General features: G+C 29.6%; 1 protein-coding gene across 1 annotated transcript in view; it reads right to left on the reverse strand.

The window, feature by feature from the left end:
* Positions 1 to 9,994, reverse strand: part of LOC129963899 (17-beta-hydroxysteroid dehydrogenase type 6-like) — a 59,057-nt gene extending 49,063 nt beyond the window's left edge. The window contains exon 1 of the mRNA XM_056078490.1: positions 9,640 to 9,994. Coding sequence (XP_055934465.1) covers positions 9,640 to 9,844 — 205 coding nt within the window. The 5' untranslated portion in view covers positions 9,845 to 9,994. The remainder of the gene's footprint in view (positions 1 to 9,639) is intronic.
* Between the last annotated feature and the right edge of the window lie 5,112 nt (positions 9,995 to 15,106).

Here is a 15,106-nt window from a genome sequence, read left to right on the forward strand (position 1 = left end):
GCAAAAGAATTCGTTAAAGCTGCTTCTGGTTAATATTCAAGATTGAGTTAATTCGTTAAATTCAACTTTCAGGGAATTTTGGTGCATTAAAATAAAACAATATAAACAAAGTCTTGGAACGATACTGCCGTCTTTTCCTATTTTTGAAATAAAGGTTGTTCCAAAATTAACGCAAGATTTGAATTTGCCACCATTTGTGCAGTAATGTGTTAACAACCCTATTTTAAAAAAACCCATTAGAAGCTGACAGTTTAAGATTAGTAAAAATAGAGCATTACACGATAGAGTAACGTGTTAAAGCAAAATTTGAATTAAATCCAAGCGGTCTAAAAAAAGCAGGCTATCACTTAATATAATATTATTGCTCATTATTTCTCGTTGTAAGAATATGCATTCGAGAACATATGTTTATTTTTAATTAGATTTGTTACAATCGTATGGATTCCCAAATATGGATATATGTTAAAACATTTGTCTGTACAACGACAAAAAATCTATTTTAATCTAGTGCGATATTGTACAATCGTTTTCGTTGAATTTCAGGAAATTTTAACGAACACATTTTTAATACCTGAATCGAAATAAATTTTAAGAGAAATTTCAAATTCATCGATATCTATATATATATAAACAACATCAAATATCTATCAATATAGATAATGTTTAGCAATGCAGGAAGTACTTCCGCAAACAAAATCTATTATAATTGCTCTTCCGTCCGTTCCAGTAGTTCTCCTAAAACAAAAACTAACAGGATTTGAAATGCAATGAAAGTTGACTAATAATTTTCCGAACATATTTCCTGATTAATTGTGAATCCTTAAATATGGATGTATCTAGATAATAAGTTAAATTATGAGTCATTTGTATAATAAAAATTATTTTTACAACTTCCCGTTTCGAAATTTAAACCGACACATACCTTTATACCCGATACACAATTCTAAATCGTTCGATTTGGGAAATTTTTATTCGGAAATCGAACTATTTATCTTTTATTCCCATCTCATTTAATGAAAAATCGAATTAAAAAATACGACAGTAAAATGTGAATAATTTTATATTAAGATTTATTTATTTATTGCGAAAGGGATTAATGAGTTTCTGAATGACAAAAATCAAATCAATTATTTTCCAAAAGTAACCAGCAGGAATAGTCTCCTCAACACTTTCTTGCTAATAAACTTGTATTCTTTAATAAACTTGTCACGCCAGAGAACACCTTACAAGGCATTGGCGTGCTATAGTTACGAAATATTAACCTTAGGCGTGAATTTAGCATTTTAGCTTAATCTATCGTGTCATTCTTAGCGAGTTTTTTTTTTTGGAGATTAATTTCTGGTATGCGTTTAATAGTATCCAAAAATCGAATTTTTGCTTTAAACACGTTTTTCTCAAACGATTAAAACAACGATTTGACACAAAACGAAGGGATAACAATCCGTAATGCTTAAAATATTTTTATATATATAAATTTCTCTTTCCTACACGTGTCAAAGAAATCCCTATCAAAATCTCTTAGTAAAACCACTGACGGGAAAAATGTTGATCTCTTCTGCACTTGTATCGTGATGTAAACGGACGTCAGATTTATCATCGCTTCTTGTACATAAAATGCCTCCCTTAGTGAAATAAATCTAAGTTTTAAAACTTCAAAAGTTTCTTCTTTTCGGCTGCGCATCTGCAAATATGTGTGTGTGTGCGTGTGTGTGTGTGTGTGTGTGTGTGTGTGTGTGTGTGTGTGTGGTGTGTGTGTGTGTGTGTGTGTGTATCAAAAACATTCTTTCAAATTATTCCTGTTTAATAAATTATCTGGAGTCCGCACGTAAGAAAGCGATTTCGATATTTTTGTTTGACGAACGGGAAAATTTTCTAATAGCCAATATGCAAAGAATTAACGATTTTAATAAATTAGCTGTACAAACTGACCATTACAGAGATTATATAATTCAAATTATATTGAAAATAACTTTTTCATCATTAGTAGGCTGGAAGAGCTTTATGAACCATCTTAGAAAAGTGTAATTCGATTCGAATGAAAAAAAGACAGATGCAGCTTATTTGGAATTCAGAAAAATTTCTAATAACTGAAGCTGAATTAAATAGAACTGAATCAAAATAAAACTCATTATTAAGAATAACAAGATACCCAGTTCGCTAGGAGTTGTCTGCCTACCTTGCAAATAAAAGACACCCTGACAGATGATACGTATTCGGACTGTCAACATACTAACAGCAATTACAGTCAGCTTTGATATGCCACTGAGATAACGTTCATTACATTTGAATCCCATCGTTCATGAAACATCGCTAATTGGGACACAAATTAAATAAATGGTATAGTAAATAAACTCATTTGCGCAATGCTGCAGCATCCTTCAGACATAGCACGCCTTTTTCTCCGTAAGGTCACACTGTAACACTCTCCTTTTTCTATGAAGAAGGTCACGTAAATGAAGAGTTCACATCTAATACAGTGAAAAGTGCAGAGTTATTAAGATCACTGTAAACTGTTTCAAATTAAAATTAATTGTTGTATTTTTTCACACATTTTCTTTTATATATACGTTAAATACCAAACCAATATAAAGATTATATTTAAATAATTTTTTTGCATAGAACAAGTGTCCGAAGCCACACCAGAATACGATTCATTTCGAAAAATGCATTTTCGAAATGAATCATTCAGATTCATTTAAGATGATAGTAAAAACTGTGAAACCACAGCGATTAGCATAAAAATTATAATTATTGAAAATGTTATCATTGTCCAAAAATTACCATCATCATCAATTTTTGCAATAAGATTTTGCTAAAACTTTCAAGGTTTTTCAAACTATCTAAAATTGGTTTGACTATTTTATTCTTAATTCGCAGCTTATCAAAACATTAAATACTAAATTTGTAGGCCTACTTGTCAAATTCGTAGCGAGATATAAACTTCTGCATGCTTATAAACCACATTTCAGAAATTAATCCTCAAAATAGCATGCTAGATTCAGTAAAAACGCTAGATTCACACCAAAAATCTATATTTCTTAACTGTTATTCGCCAATTCTCTGCAATTAACACACAAATATAATTCAAATCTCTTACATATTTGCGATCCAAATAGGACAAAGTTAACCAATAATCTTGTTGGTAAAATTCTTCTCATGTAACCATTTCCAATTAACCGCCACAGTTTCAATCAGCATAAAATTCCTCTGTTGCATAAGATGAGATTTGGTTGCAAGGTGGATCTACAAACTTTCGTAACATGCATTTAGAGAGGGTAGAGGGCGATGAGCGACGATAGAACCTGGAACCTTGTAATTCGCAGCCGAGTAACATGACCACAATACAAAAGCAACTGCCCTCGCAGCGTATCTGTTAACTGGCTTATAAGCTTTCACCACAGACTCTCCCTCCAGTGAGTCGAACGATATGGCTTATGAGTGATTATGTATCATGGCTGTTGAGTTTAATGCGCCTGTACCCATTTGAGTAGCGCCAAGCATTATGGTGAGCGTGTGTGGGTGAGTGGTTGCTGTTGCGTCAAGTGAGTCTGACGATTTTGTGTTGCTGCGGCAAAGTGAGTCTGACGACTTTGGGTTGCTGTGGGCAGATGGCATCACAACAGCTGTACGAAGGTTGAAAGTTCATCGTCCGAGGTCACCAATGTGGCGATTGATATGAGCGAGGATAAAACCTGGGACTTTGTGGTTCGCAGCCGAGTAACATGATCACAATACAAAAGCAATTGCCCGTGTAGCGTAGCTGTTAACTGGCTTATAAGCTTTCACTACAGTGATAATTATGGAACAAATGATGAGTACTACCATATATGGCTCTTCTAAGAAATGTGGTCTAATTATACACCTGCTATAAAAACACAGAAGACGGTGCAATAGAATAGAATAGAAAACAAGAAGAGTAATGCAATAGAATTTGACAAATAAATTTAGAAATAAATATATCGCAACCAAATTCTGCTTATATACATATATGTATAATGTCGGTCCCATTTTGACTAATGGATGGATAAATTTAAACAGATTAAGATGTTCCAAGAATGAATATCAGCATTTGTTATTCTTTCCTGTTCGTTTCATAAAGTTTCTCTCTGATGATTTATTTATACATACAAAAATGCTAACAAATCTTATTTTATAAGAATAATGAATGCAGCATTTTATGTTCAAAACTGAAAAGTAATCCCATTTGACGTGAAATGGTAAGTATGCTACGACAGTAATAAATTTTTCTATTATTAATGCAATGAAATCTTGAATTTCTTGAACGGATAACATAACTTAAGTTTAATATTTCTACGAACTCGATTCAATAATTGATCCCATTCATCAATTTTATTTTCTATGAATGCCGTTCTTTTCTATCACACTGATGGCAACACTAGGAGGATATAAATGTCTTTCAAAGATTAAGAAAACGGTTGTAAATTCTACAATAAAGGATACAAAAAGGACGATATGTAATGCAAATTTGCGTTTTTTGGGGTATATATTACTGTGAATAAGCATAAATACTAATGTGTTCAGAAAATCGAAATCTTCGATCCTGAATAAGGCATACTGTGTAATTTATTCGAGGTAGACTTATGTATTAATTATTTTTGGAGGATATGATTACTGCAATATCATTTTCAAGCTTGATAACTTGTAGTCCTGCAGTTATCATTTCATAAGAGTTTCAAAGTGAAACCTTAATTATAAACTTCCGATATACAAAGTAATTCAAACTTCCATTTAAAGAGGATTGAAAGTAAAACAATTACACTTAATTTTTTTTGCGTCAAACAATTTCAAGGATTTTGATTAACAATTCGACGGAATTTTGAATTCAAGATATGGTGTGACATGAACTATTTCATTTTGTGCGTCAGATGTATTGGCTATATCCCTATTTTTCAGATGCAACAGGTAACAGATGTGTAAATTTTGAGTTTCACTTGATTCCTTATCGGAATCAATCGAAATCCGGCTCATCCTTATCGGAAATGTACCTGGATATTAATACTGAGGATATTACACCTTTAAAGAATGGGGAAATTCTACAACACTTTCAAATTCACTATCTATGATAGATTCTGCTGTATCAGGAAATATTTTTTCAGGGAATAATTCATTCTTGAAATCCTGATTGTTTGTTCAATATCTATGTTATCTCATTGGGAACCTGGGTTTTACAAACTGCACCCAGTTGTAGGTGGGGTTGGGAAAATTCAAATGAAAAGGAAACGATGGAGGGAAGAATCAATAAGATGCACTTTCACTTTCAAATTTGGGGGAAAAAAAGAATTAGAGCAATAGACATTCTTGTAAAAAAATGTCTGTTTTGTAGTACACCTTTATTTAACTTGATTTGTACTATACTTTATTAACTGTTTAGACAGAATTTTGTATTCGAATTTCACTACTTTTCTTTCTTTCTTTCTTTTTTTTCCCCTTCAAATTTTGTATACTTGCGTTTTCTCAATGACAATACAACATTGTAATATTTTTCAATTTTTAAGTATTAATAAATAAATTTATTTAATTAAATTTTTATTCTGTGAGTGACTTCTAGCTGGTAGTGAATTTGAGACAAAAATTGATTTCAAAATCTATGATATTTATAAAATTGCATGACATATTAGAAATTACAAAGTAAAAAAAATAATTGAATTTTTAAAAAATTTTACTTTTTAGCATATTAATAAAAGTGTGTTTTCAAAAACTTCTTTTTCTCTTACCTTACCTATGAATTCATGAAGGAAAAGAAAATAGTTGCATATTAGTAACTGTGTAAAATAATATAAATGATGCTACTTAAACTTTTCATTTAAGTGAAACTTTATCTATTAAAACAAAATATATTCTTCCTTAAATATTCAGAGCTTAATTTTTGATGAATTTTGAACCATTGAAAAAAAATAACTATAGAAAGGTTGGATACGATACTTTTTCTCATCCTTGGTACTTTAGGAAATGGCCTGGTGAGGCTCTAAAGTTTATTGAAAACTACCCAAACAAACTGTTTTCTCCTGCATTAGAAATGGATAGATTAGACACTTTTTCTGAAAACAACAGCTTTATCACGTGCGTGAAATGTAATTCTAGTAAAAAAGTACCTAACAGCAACTTCTTCTGAATGCAGGATTTTACGTCGGAAAAGCTATGGCAGATCGTTTATTATTTGTGGATTTTCTTAAAGTATATGGATTCTTACACGTGACCTAGCTAAACTAATATACATTGGGAAAAAAATAACTTACTATTACAGAAAAAAAATGAAAATTTTTGAAAATTCAAAATGCTACTAAAATTATATTTTACTATTCCAATTGGAGCATTTGTGTAATAAAATTTCTTTTCTTAAGCAATATTTTCTCAACATTTCTACTTTCTAGTACACGAGAAAGTAAAATTAAGATAAAATATTGCAATCGAAAAAAAAAAATCGAACTTGAAATTTTAACGAATCTTCATGTCTTAGACCTTCCGGAATCCGAAAATTACATTCTCGGAATTATGTCCGTCTGTCTGTAAATACGACAACTCAGAAACGCTGCCAGATAGGCAAGAGAAATTTAATATGTGGTTTTCACATCAAATATGTAGATTTCTATTAAGGTTTGAATGAAATCCCTTCCGAGGAATTCTGTCAGAGTATAGTGAACACAATTGCAAAACGCACACGACTATATGGATAAAATTTGGCCTATAGGTTTAACATGTAAAATATTGATACTTTTCAAATATGGAACAAAATTCCTAAAGTGGTTAACTGTCTGTAGGTCTGTACTTTTACATACATATAAGTAAAACAACTTAGATAAATTATTTAGAACACAATTTGGGGCCGCGGTGGCCTGGTGGTAAGGTCCCGGCGCCGGAGGGTTTCAGGTTCGAGACCCGATTCCACCGAAGAACCACCGTGTAAGGGGGTCTGTTGCACGTTAAATCCGTCCTGACGAAACGTCCTCCCGCTGATGTGATGTGGTGTGGTGTGGAGAGGGGGGTGCCAGCTCAGGTGTCGTCCTCGTCATCTGACCACGTTTCAAAATTACGAGGTCCGTCTCAAAATAGCCCTACTGTTGCTTCAAACGGGACGTTAATATAACTAAACTAAACAAAGAACGCAATTTAATCATTTAAAATATAGACTCTTATCAAATTTTTAATCAAATCTATCAAAGAGCAGAAGTTGGTCCATTCTTTGACCTGTATGTAAACTTGATGACTCTAAAACAAATTGGCTTGAATAAATGAAATTTGGTATGCGATCTTGTGATTACAATTGTACTTCTACGTGAAAATTTTGATTTTAATCGGTCGAAATAAAACGTCCAAAATATATTTTCGATTTTCTTTCTTCGACAATTCTCATCATATGAGATTCTGAAAATAATAATCTGAGCACTGGTGACGTTTAAGGTTTTGTCGTAGGTCGCAATTTTATGCGGTAAGAAGGGAAAGGGCTTATTTAGAGTGCGAAAATGTTTGGGGGAAACCATTACCGATGGATTAATACGATAATTTTTATAAGTCAGCACAAATGTCGATATCTATAAATAGAGATATCGACATGCGAAGTTTCCAATGCGGCTTTACTATCGGTTGTACAGAAAAAGAAAAAAAATTATCGAACTTGTCACCTAGATACTTTTTGGGTAGAAGGCACTCACCGGAAATGGATAACTCAAAATTGTGTCAATTTTCAACTAAAGTAACTAAAATTTTAACGTTCCTTCCACGTTAGAATATATTATAACATAAAAATAATTTTACATCAATTTGAATTTTTCTAAGAAACAAGCTTTTCAGTAATATTAATATTATTTGTGTTCAATTTTTTTCTTTAATTTTAATAAATTTTTAAAAATTATTTTATTGTAATATTTTTCATTGTTTAAACTATTAGAGTTATAGTCACGTGCATTGCAACAATTTCAAGTTTAATTTGTTGATATGTACGTCATTTCTGATATATCACTTAAGAGTCAATTTTAAAAATAAAATAAAGATAAATAAATTAAGATTAAAACAGTAGAAATTCTTTAAAAAAAATGTATCGATCATTTATTTGATTCTTATAATAGTGTAGATTTTGAATGTGATTCTTATAATAGTTAGCTGAATAAAATCGGAATCAGAATTATTCGATTAAAAATGTAGTGGCAAATAACATTTTGCTTTCGCGAACTCTTAAACACAGAAATTATTCCTGCGTTGTTTTATTTATTTATTTATGTAAATGAGAAAAATGTGTTCGGAATAAAAGTTCTACAATGGCGCGGTGATTCTGTCATATTGAGCATGGAAACTTTCTCTCACTCACTCTTTCTCTCACAAATATATATAATTCCTCTTTAATACAAAATATACATCCTTTTCTAGATACAGCTCCATTCTAAGACAAATCTTTAGTTTGCAATAAAAATTTCTGAATAGCGTAACATTTTAATTTTAGTTATTTTATCAATGTATATTTACTAGTATATAATTTCTTTTGTGATATCGTATTCATTTTAAAAGGATTTTTTTTTTTTTAAAAAAAAGGCAGATATTTTCAATTATGAATCTTTTTGATTCCGAAATATATTACAAATTTATTTACTCTAAAAATAAGAACTCCGTTCATAAGATGTTCTATATGAAACTTCATTCTATCACTCTGCTTTTTTTCTTTATTTATTTTTTTAATTTGGTAATTTATGGAAATATTATGTTATTTAAAACCAAAATAGAACTATAAATTATCATTTTGCACAATAAAGGATTTCCGACTTTTTTGCTGCTTAAGGTCGTTAATTGGGGAAAGGCTGCTGACAGATTTTGGATGCCAAAAAATAAAAATAAAAACTTTCAGTTATGAAATATTAGGATTTCAATGTGCGTTCACGATGAAGTATTAAAGTCATTATCTAAAGTATAATTTATTACTTATTTTTATTGTATTGAATATCATAATAAAATGTTTTTATTTTTAAATAAGAAAAATAATAATTAACATTTATTGTTAATTTTTCAACAATTTTATTATTTAATTCATTTTTCCTTTGATATACCTATTAAAAAAATTAAGCAAAAAAAATCCTAAATAAAAAATTAAATTAAGGTTATTAAATTATTAACCTGCTGATTAAATTTGAAATTAAACTTTAATGTAATTAAACGAAATACCTCATAATGCGCATATCTAGTACTACAAAATACTTAAATCCAAAATCGATTAAATAGTGAATTGATAATGATCATCGAATAATGTTAAAAAAAATCGAAGTCTTAAACTGAAATTGTGGAGATATTTTTCAAAAATTGTGTCATGGAAATATTTAATTAATAATTACCAATTAATCAATCAATTTTAAAAACAACTATTACCATAAATATTTTAAATTAAAAATATTTATGATATTAATGGGTTTGCTTTTAAAGTCTCGTCTCAAAGCAAAGAATTCTGTCCATTGAACATTAAAAAAAGTAATATTCATAACTATATTTTACACACAATTAGCTTAGAAAATTTTTTTACTGATTCAAAATTCTTAATTTTTTTTCAAGATAAATTTTGTAAAAATAATTTTAAAAATTAAGTGCAAATAACCAGATCACTCCAGTATTTAATTTTATAAATTATTAAAAAAATCTTACCCGTAATAATCACAGCTTTTCCAGCCGGAGAAACCACTTCCTTCGGCAAAATAGACAGAATCCATCTAGTAATAACATTTGCAGTATATACAATGACCACAATGAAACCTAAGGTGCTAAACATAGCGTCTACCGCATGGTCCGTCATCGCGGCGAATAATAATACAGCCAGAGCCGCAAAGAACAAGCTTCCCGCCAAAATCATGATTCTAAAAGTAGTAGGATTAACTTGCTATTGTTTATTTTGTGGTCGTGAACACGATGCGGCGTGTGAATCGAAAAGAAGCGAAGCATTCCTCGATTCAGAATGTGTTCTTTTCTTGCTGTGAGTGAAGAGCGTCATACTTCCTGCGTTTGTGATTGGCAGTTCCGAAAGGAGTGGTTCCAAAGATTTTTTTTGTTCTACTTTTTTTTTATTAATCTCTAAATAAAAGTATGATAGCGCTATTGTAATAAGAAAAAAAAAAAAAAAACAAGTAAGTGTGCATATTTTTTTTTCTCTACTCAGCAGGAAGAAATTGATTAGATAATAATTTTAAGTGGTATGTCAGAAAGACAAAAGGAATTCAAGATGAAATAAAAATCGTCTGCCAACCGAATAATTTCTGAATAAAAAATAATTTTCGGCTTATTTGGAAATTAATTCGCTAATATAGTAAATATTTCTTATTATAGAAGAATTGAAAATTTTTGATGACTAATTTATCAACTCGAAATGTATTTAATCGCTATAACAATTCTTAATTCCGGTCTACTGGTTCATAGAATCCACCACGATGAAAAAAATCTGCAAGATTTTAAAATTCTTTTTTTTTTCTTAGGAAACTTAAAACCTAAACTTTTTTAACATTTTCTTTAGAAGTTATAGGAAGAGCAACAGTGGGTGAATCTAAAATGCGGAGTGCAAAACCGTATTGTCACAGTTAATTTGAAAAGCTTGATGATTTTACATCGATACTAAGAATTACACATAACATAAATTAATTATAATCAACAAAATTTAGATTATGTATTAAAAAAAGTTAAAACTGAATCTATACAAAAAAAGACGCCTTTGACAATTCGATTAATTTTGCAACTTATTTGATTTGTGGCACGCTAAAAGCATTAAATGTGCAGAGAATAATTGGAAAGTTCGAAAATAAAATAAGAAAAAAAGAAGCAATTCTCAGGACATGTATAAGTATTCAAAGTTCTGATGAATGAACAGAATGGAATTTGATGAAATTAATGATTTATATATTTATAAGAGATTATTGAAAAAGAGTATTTGCATGACTGGCTACGAATAATGAAATTATAGGAAGATTTTTTTAAATTTTTTCATTTATATTTCTGATTTAAATTACAATTATTACACATTATTTAGCTTATTGTAAAGTAAACATTTAAAATAATTATAATAAAGAAATGAATAATTCGATTTCCAAAGATTATTTTGGGATAAATAGAAGAAATATGTATTAAATCTTACAGCTAAAAAGTTAATCTATCAAAATACATCGATCATTATGATTTAAAGTACAAACATAAAATCCTGGCGATAAATTGAATTATGAGAAATTGAAAGATGTCTCATATAATCTAGTGTCCATAAATTTGAAGACAAACACATAATGTCACATTCATGAGATCATAGTTTTCTTCTCATAATTAATCTGAGATTGGTAAGTTTAAAATTTCATATTCAATTCAAATTCTTTCAATATTCAGAATATATAGTTCCTTGATTCAGTTTCCTCTCTGGTTTTATCTATATTCCTTTATGGTAAATTAAAATCAGATCAAATCTTTCGTGTATTATTAAATATTCAGTTCTTTGTCATGTTTCGGAAATTGTGATTGGTTGAGGCTGTGTGCTACCACCACTCCTATTGCTGGTGTGTTAATTAAAAAGCTACATAAAAACTAGCATGTAACGTATTTTTTCATTTATTTTGAATCATGGAATTATTTATTCTGATTGCTGAATGAAATCTGAAAACAAACGAATTCAATACGTCTTTAAACATGCCAAATTCAGAATAATTTCTAAAAGACAATCATGATTTCATGCTGTTTTAGCGTTACATGTTTTCCCCGTAATTTGTGGATACTAGGAAATGTCATATTCTTCGGATCACACATATTTTATTTTTGTGTAAGAATATTAGTATTTTGTATTTGTACTTTAATACATGATGTATTTTAAACTGTAACTCTAACGTGGCAATTTTTTTTAATGTTTCATCCTGCATGAGCCAATTCAGAGACGCAAAAGAATATTTTTATACTGGAAGTTGAGAAAAACCTTGTTCTGATTAGATTTTTTTTTTCTGTTTGAAGGTGGTTGGAGGAGAAACTATGCGAACTTTCAATCTCTGCAAAGAAAACAAATTTGAATGAGGAATCCATAATTATACATTAATAAAATATCTAATCTAAAGTTCAATATTTGAATTTTACGAATTCGATTCGAGTCTTTACCTTAACGAAACATGACACTTTCAATGAAAGTATACTGAAGATATATAATAAGATTTCAACATCAACTTTTTTTTAGACACGTATTTGGGAATGCCAAATAATGACACATTTGCATGTGCTATTTTGCATTCTTGATGATAAGCAAATGTTTGAAATCAAGCAAGAATCGAACGTGATTATTCCTACAAGACAAAGGCCTTCCTTTTTGTTCATCCATTTTGTAGAAATGATGCTTCATTAAACTTTCATGATAAACAGTTAATACTAAACACCACATTCATGGTTTAGATGCATAAAATAAGGCATATAAAAATATTGATATGTTTCAAGATAAATATACGTCACATACAAGGTTTTGACACAAGATATGGGAACGATTTCACCACAAACTTGAAACAGATGAAAAATCAATTGAAACTTACTTGCAGTCGATTGTCAGTATTCGTTAAGAACAGGATATGATGGAAAACAGGAATTGGCTTATTTAGATAACAGATGTTGAATTTCATGCCTTTGAATGCTTTCTATATCAACTTTATCCTATACATCTGAGAGATGGAAATTGGAATACTGAGTCAAGTTAATGCATTATAGCAGAAAAGTACCCACTATCAAGTTCTCAAGTAATCTTATTCTGCATACGTGGATAAGTTTGTCTCTATAAACGGCATGTGATTGTTTCGTTTTAACTAATTTTTTAGAAGCTGAAGAATTAAAAAAGGTTGCAGAATTCAAGACATGTAGCTTTTACATCTGAGTAGAAGCATATTATTTCTGACTAATCCATAAATTGATAAAATTTCTCAAGCAACTTTAATGATTAATTATTTCTGAAATTCCCTTATTAAATAAAATGTTGAATTTGGCGTAAACAGTATTAATGCTTGTAATCCCTTGATTTTTTTTCTTTATTTCTAGTTTTAAAATACATGGTTTTTAAAACATTCGATTGATCCCATGTAATTTTTTAAAAATTATTCCTATTATTTTTAAAAATCATTCTCCCATATTAGGTATGTTATCTTTTTATCCTTCATTTTATTTTAAAAAACGAAAGTTTGTGAGTTATTTTATAATTATTTGTTTATTTTGTTTTTATATAATTAATTTTGTCAAATAGTTGCATATATGTAATGGTTTTTTTTTCCATCGATATATATGCAATTTTTAGAATATTTTATTATTATAAAAAAATTCTTCATTTCAAGAGGACCTTGTAATATGATGTTGATCTAAATGGAATCTAGATATTCGTTCAAAACTACAAAGTTCTTTCGGAGTAGTCTTTGATTCTCTTCAATTTTGCACGTTAGTATGAAAAAACTGAAGAAATATTTGCTTAGTACAGATTATTTCAGTTGACATGTTTGTATTCAAAGCATGCGCCCTCTTTTTCATAATTATATATATTATAATTCGTAGTTAATATTAAGTTTATTTACACGATAATCGGATTCAAAATGTAAAGTGAATTATTTAAAGACATATATACATTTAATTATAGATTCAGTTAAAATTATTCATATAAATAACTAAGAAATATCTTTATAACCAAGCTCTGTATAAATATTTAAGAAGTTTGAAATCGAATTTTGTGAAAAATCTTGTGAGGACTTTTAATGTCCTATCTTGTCATTAAAAAAAAAAAAAATTAAAGGGAAATTTGCCCCTCTAGTTGAAACAAAATTCTTTCTACTGAAATTGCCGATTCGTCTATTTTTATTTTAAGGTTTGCTCTTAATTATATGGCAACGATAATGTGTACATACAACAACAAAAATGAATATGAGATAAAATAGGAAAAAAAAATCTTTCTTAAATCTGTTCAATGATTTTTTTTTCTGCGGTGTAGTGATTTATAATATAAAAATCAAAGGAGATTCGAACTTCTAGTCCGAAACATAACCGCATGATAATGTCCGATTACAAAAATTGCAACTTTTAGATTTTGGTTTCTATTTTCTCGTATACAAAAAGAAAATATTGCAATCTTTAAAAAATACGAAATTGATATTTTTACAAATGTTTAAGACCTCCCCAAGCCCCAAAACAAATTTGGTGCAAAGTCCGCATACGGAATTTATGCGCCAAAATTGAAGAGTTCTATCAAATTTTAAATGGCATCTATTCAGTGTCAGGTTAGTCAAGAACAAAGGAACACGGTAAGTACAAATACTAAAGGGCTTAGTAGATTAAATTTAGTACACAAAACATGTAGATCAGCTGAAATATGGAACCAAATTAGACAACGAGTTGACCGTCTGTATGTCTATTCTTTAGCGTGCATGTGAACGCAATAAGTCAAAAATGCTATTCAAATTTCGATTTCGAATTGCTTAACGTATACTATACCTCTTATACGAGAAAGTAAAAATCTGAGCACTCGTTGCATTTTGGCTTTGCGAGAGTCCACAATTTTATGTTAAAGAAAGGGTGATAATATCTTTATTAGAGAGTATGCTAGACAGTTTTAGGGGAATCATTCAGGGTAGTTTATATAAATAGTACAAAACCAATCTAATATATAAAAGTGAATTTTTGTTTGTTCGTACCTTATGCGCTGCCGTACCGTTCAACCAATAGCGATGAAACTTGGTCAGCTTATTGCTTGTACCTGCGCGAAGGTTATAGGCATTATATATAAAAGGTTATAGGCTAATATATAAAAATGAATTTTTGTTTGTTCGTATTTTATGCGCTGCAGTACCGATTTTACCGCTGCCGTGTTCATCCGATTGTGTACCAATCCGATAGATATATATTGTCTACCCTAAATCACTCGAATAATAAAATCGAGAAATAGAATAAATATTTTTTTTTCTGCTTCTCCTTTATTGTGAATGTATTCATTGTTGACATGAAAATAAATATCATTCTTTTAGTCATTCAGAATTAAACTAGATTGTTATTTCAAATGCTATTTCCAAAATTATTTCTTCTGCGGCAGCAATGCGCTGCTAACAGCTAGTAATTAATATTTTAACAGTAGTAATACTTAACA

The sequence above is a fragment of the Argiope bruennichi genome, chromosome 1 (assembly GCF_947563725.1).
Source record: "Argiope bruennichi chromosome 1, qqArgBrue1.1, whole genome shotgun sequence".
Classification (NCBI taxonomy): domain Eukaryota; kingdom Metazoa; phylum Arthropoda; class Arachnida; order Araneae; family Araneidae; genus Argiope; species Argiope bruennichi.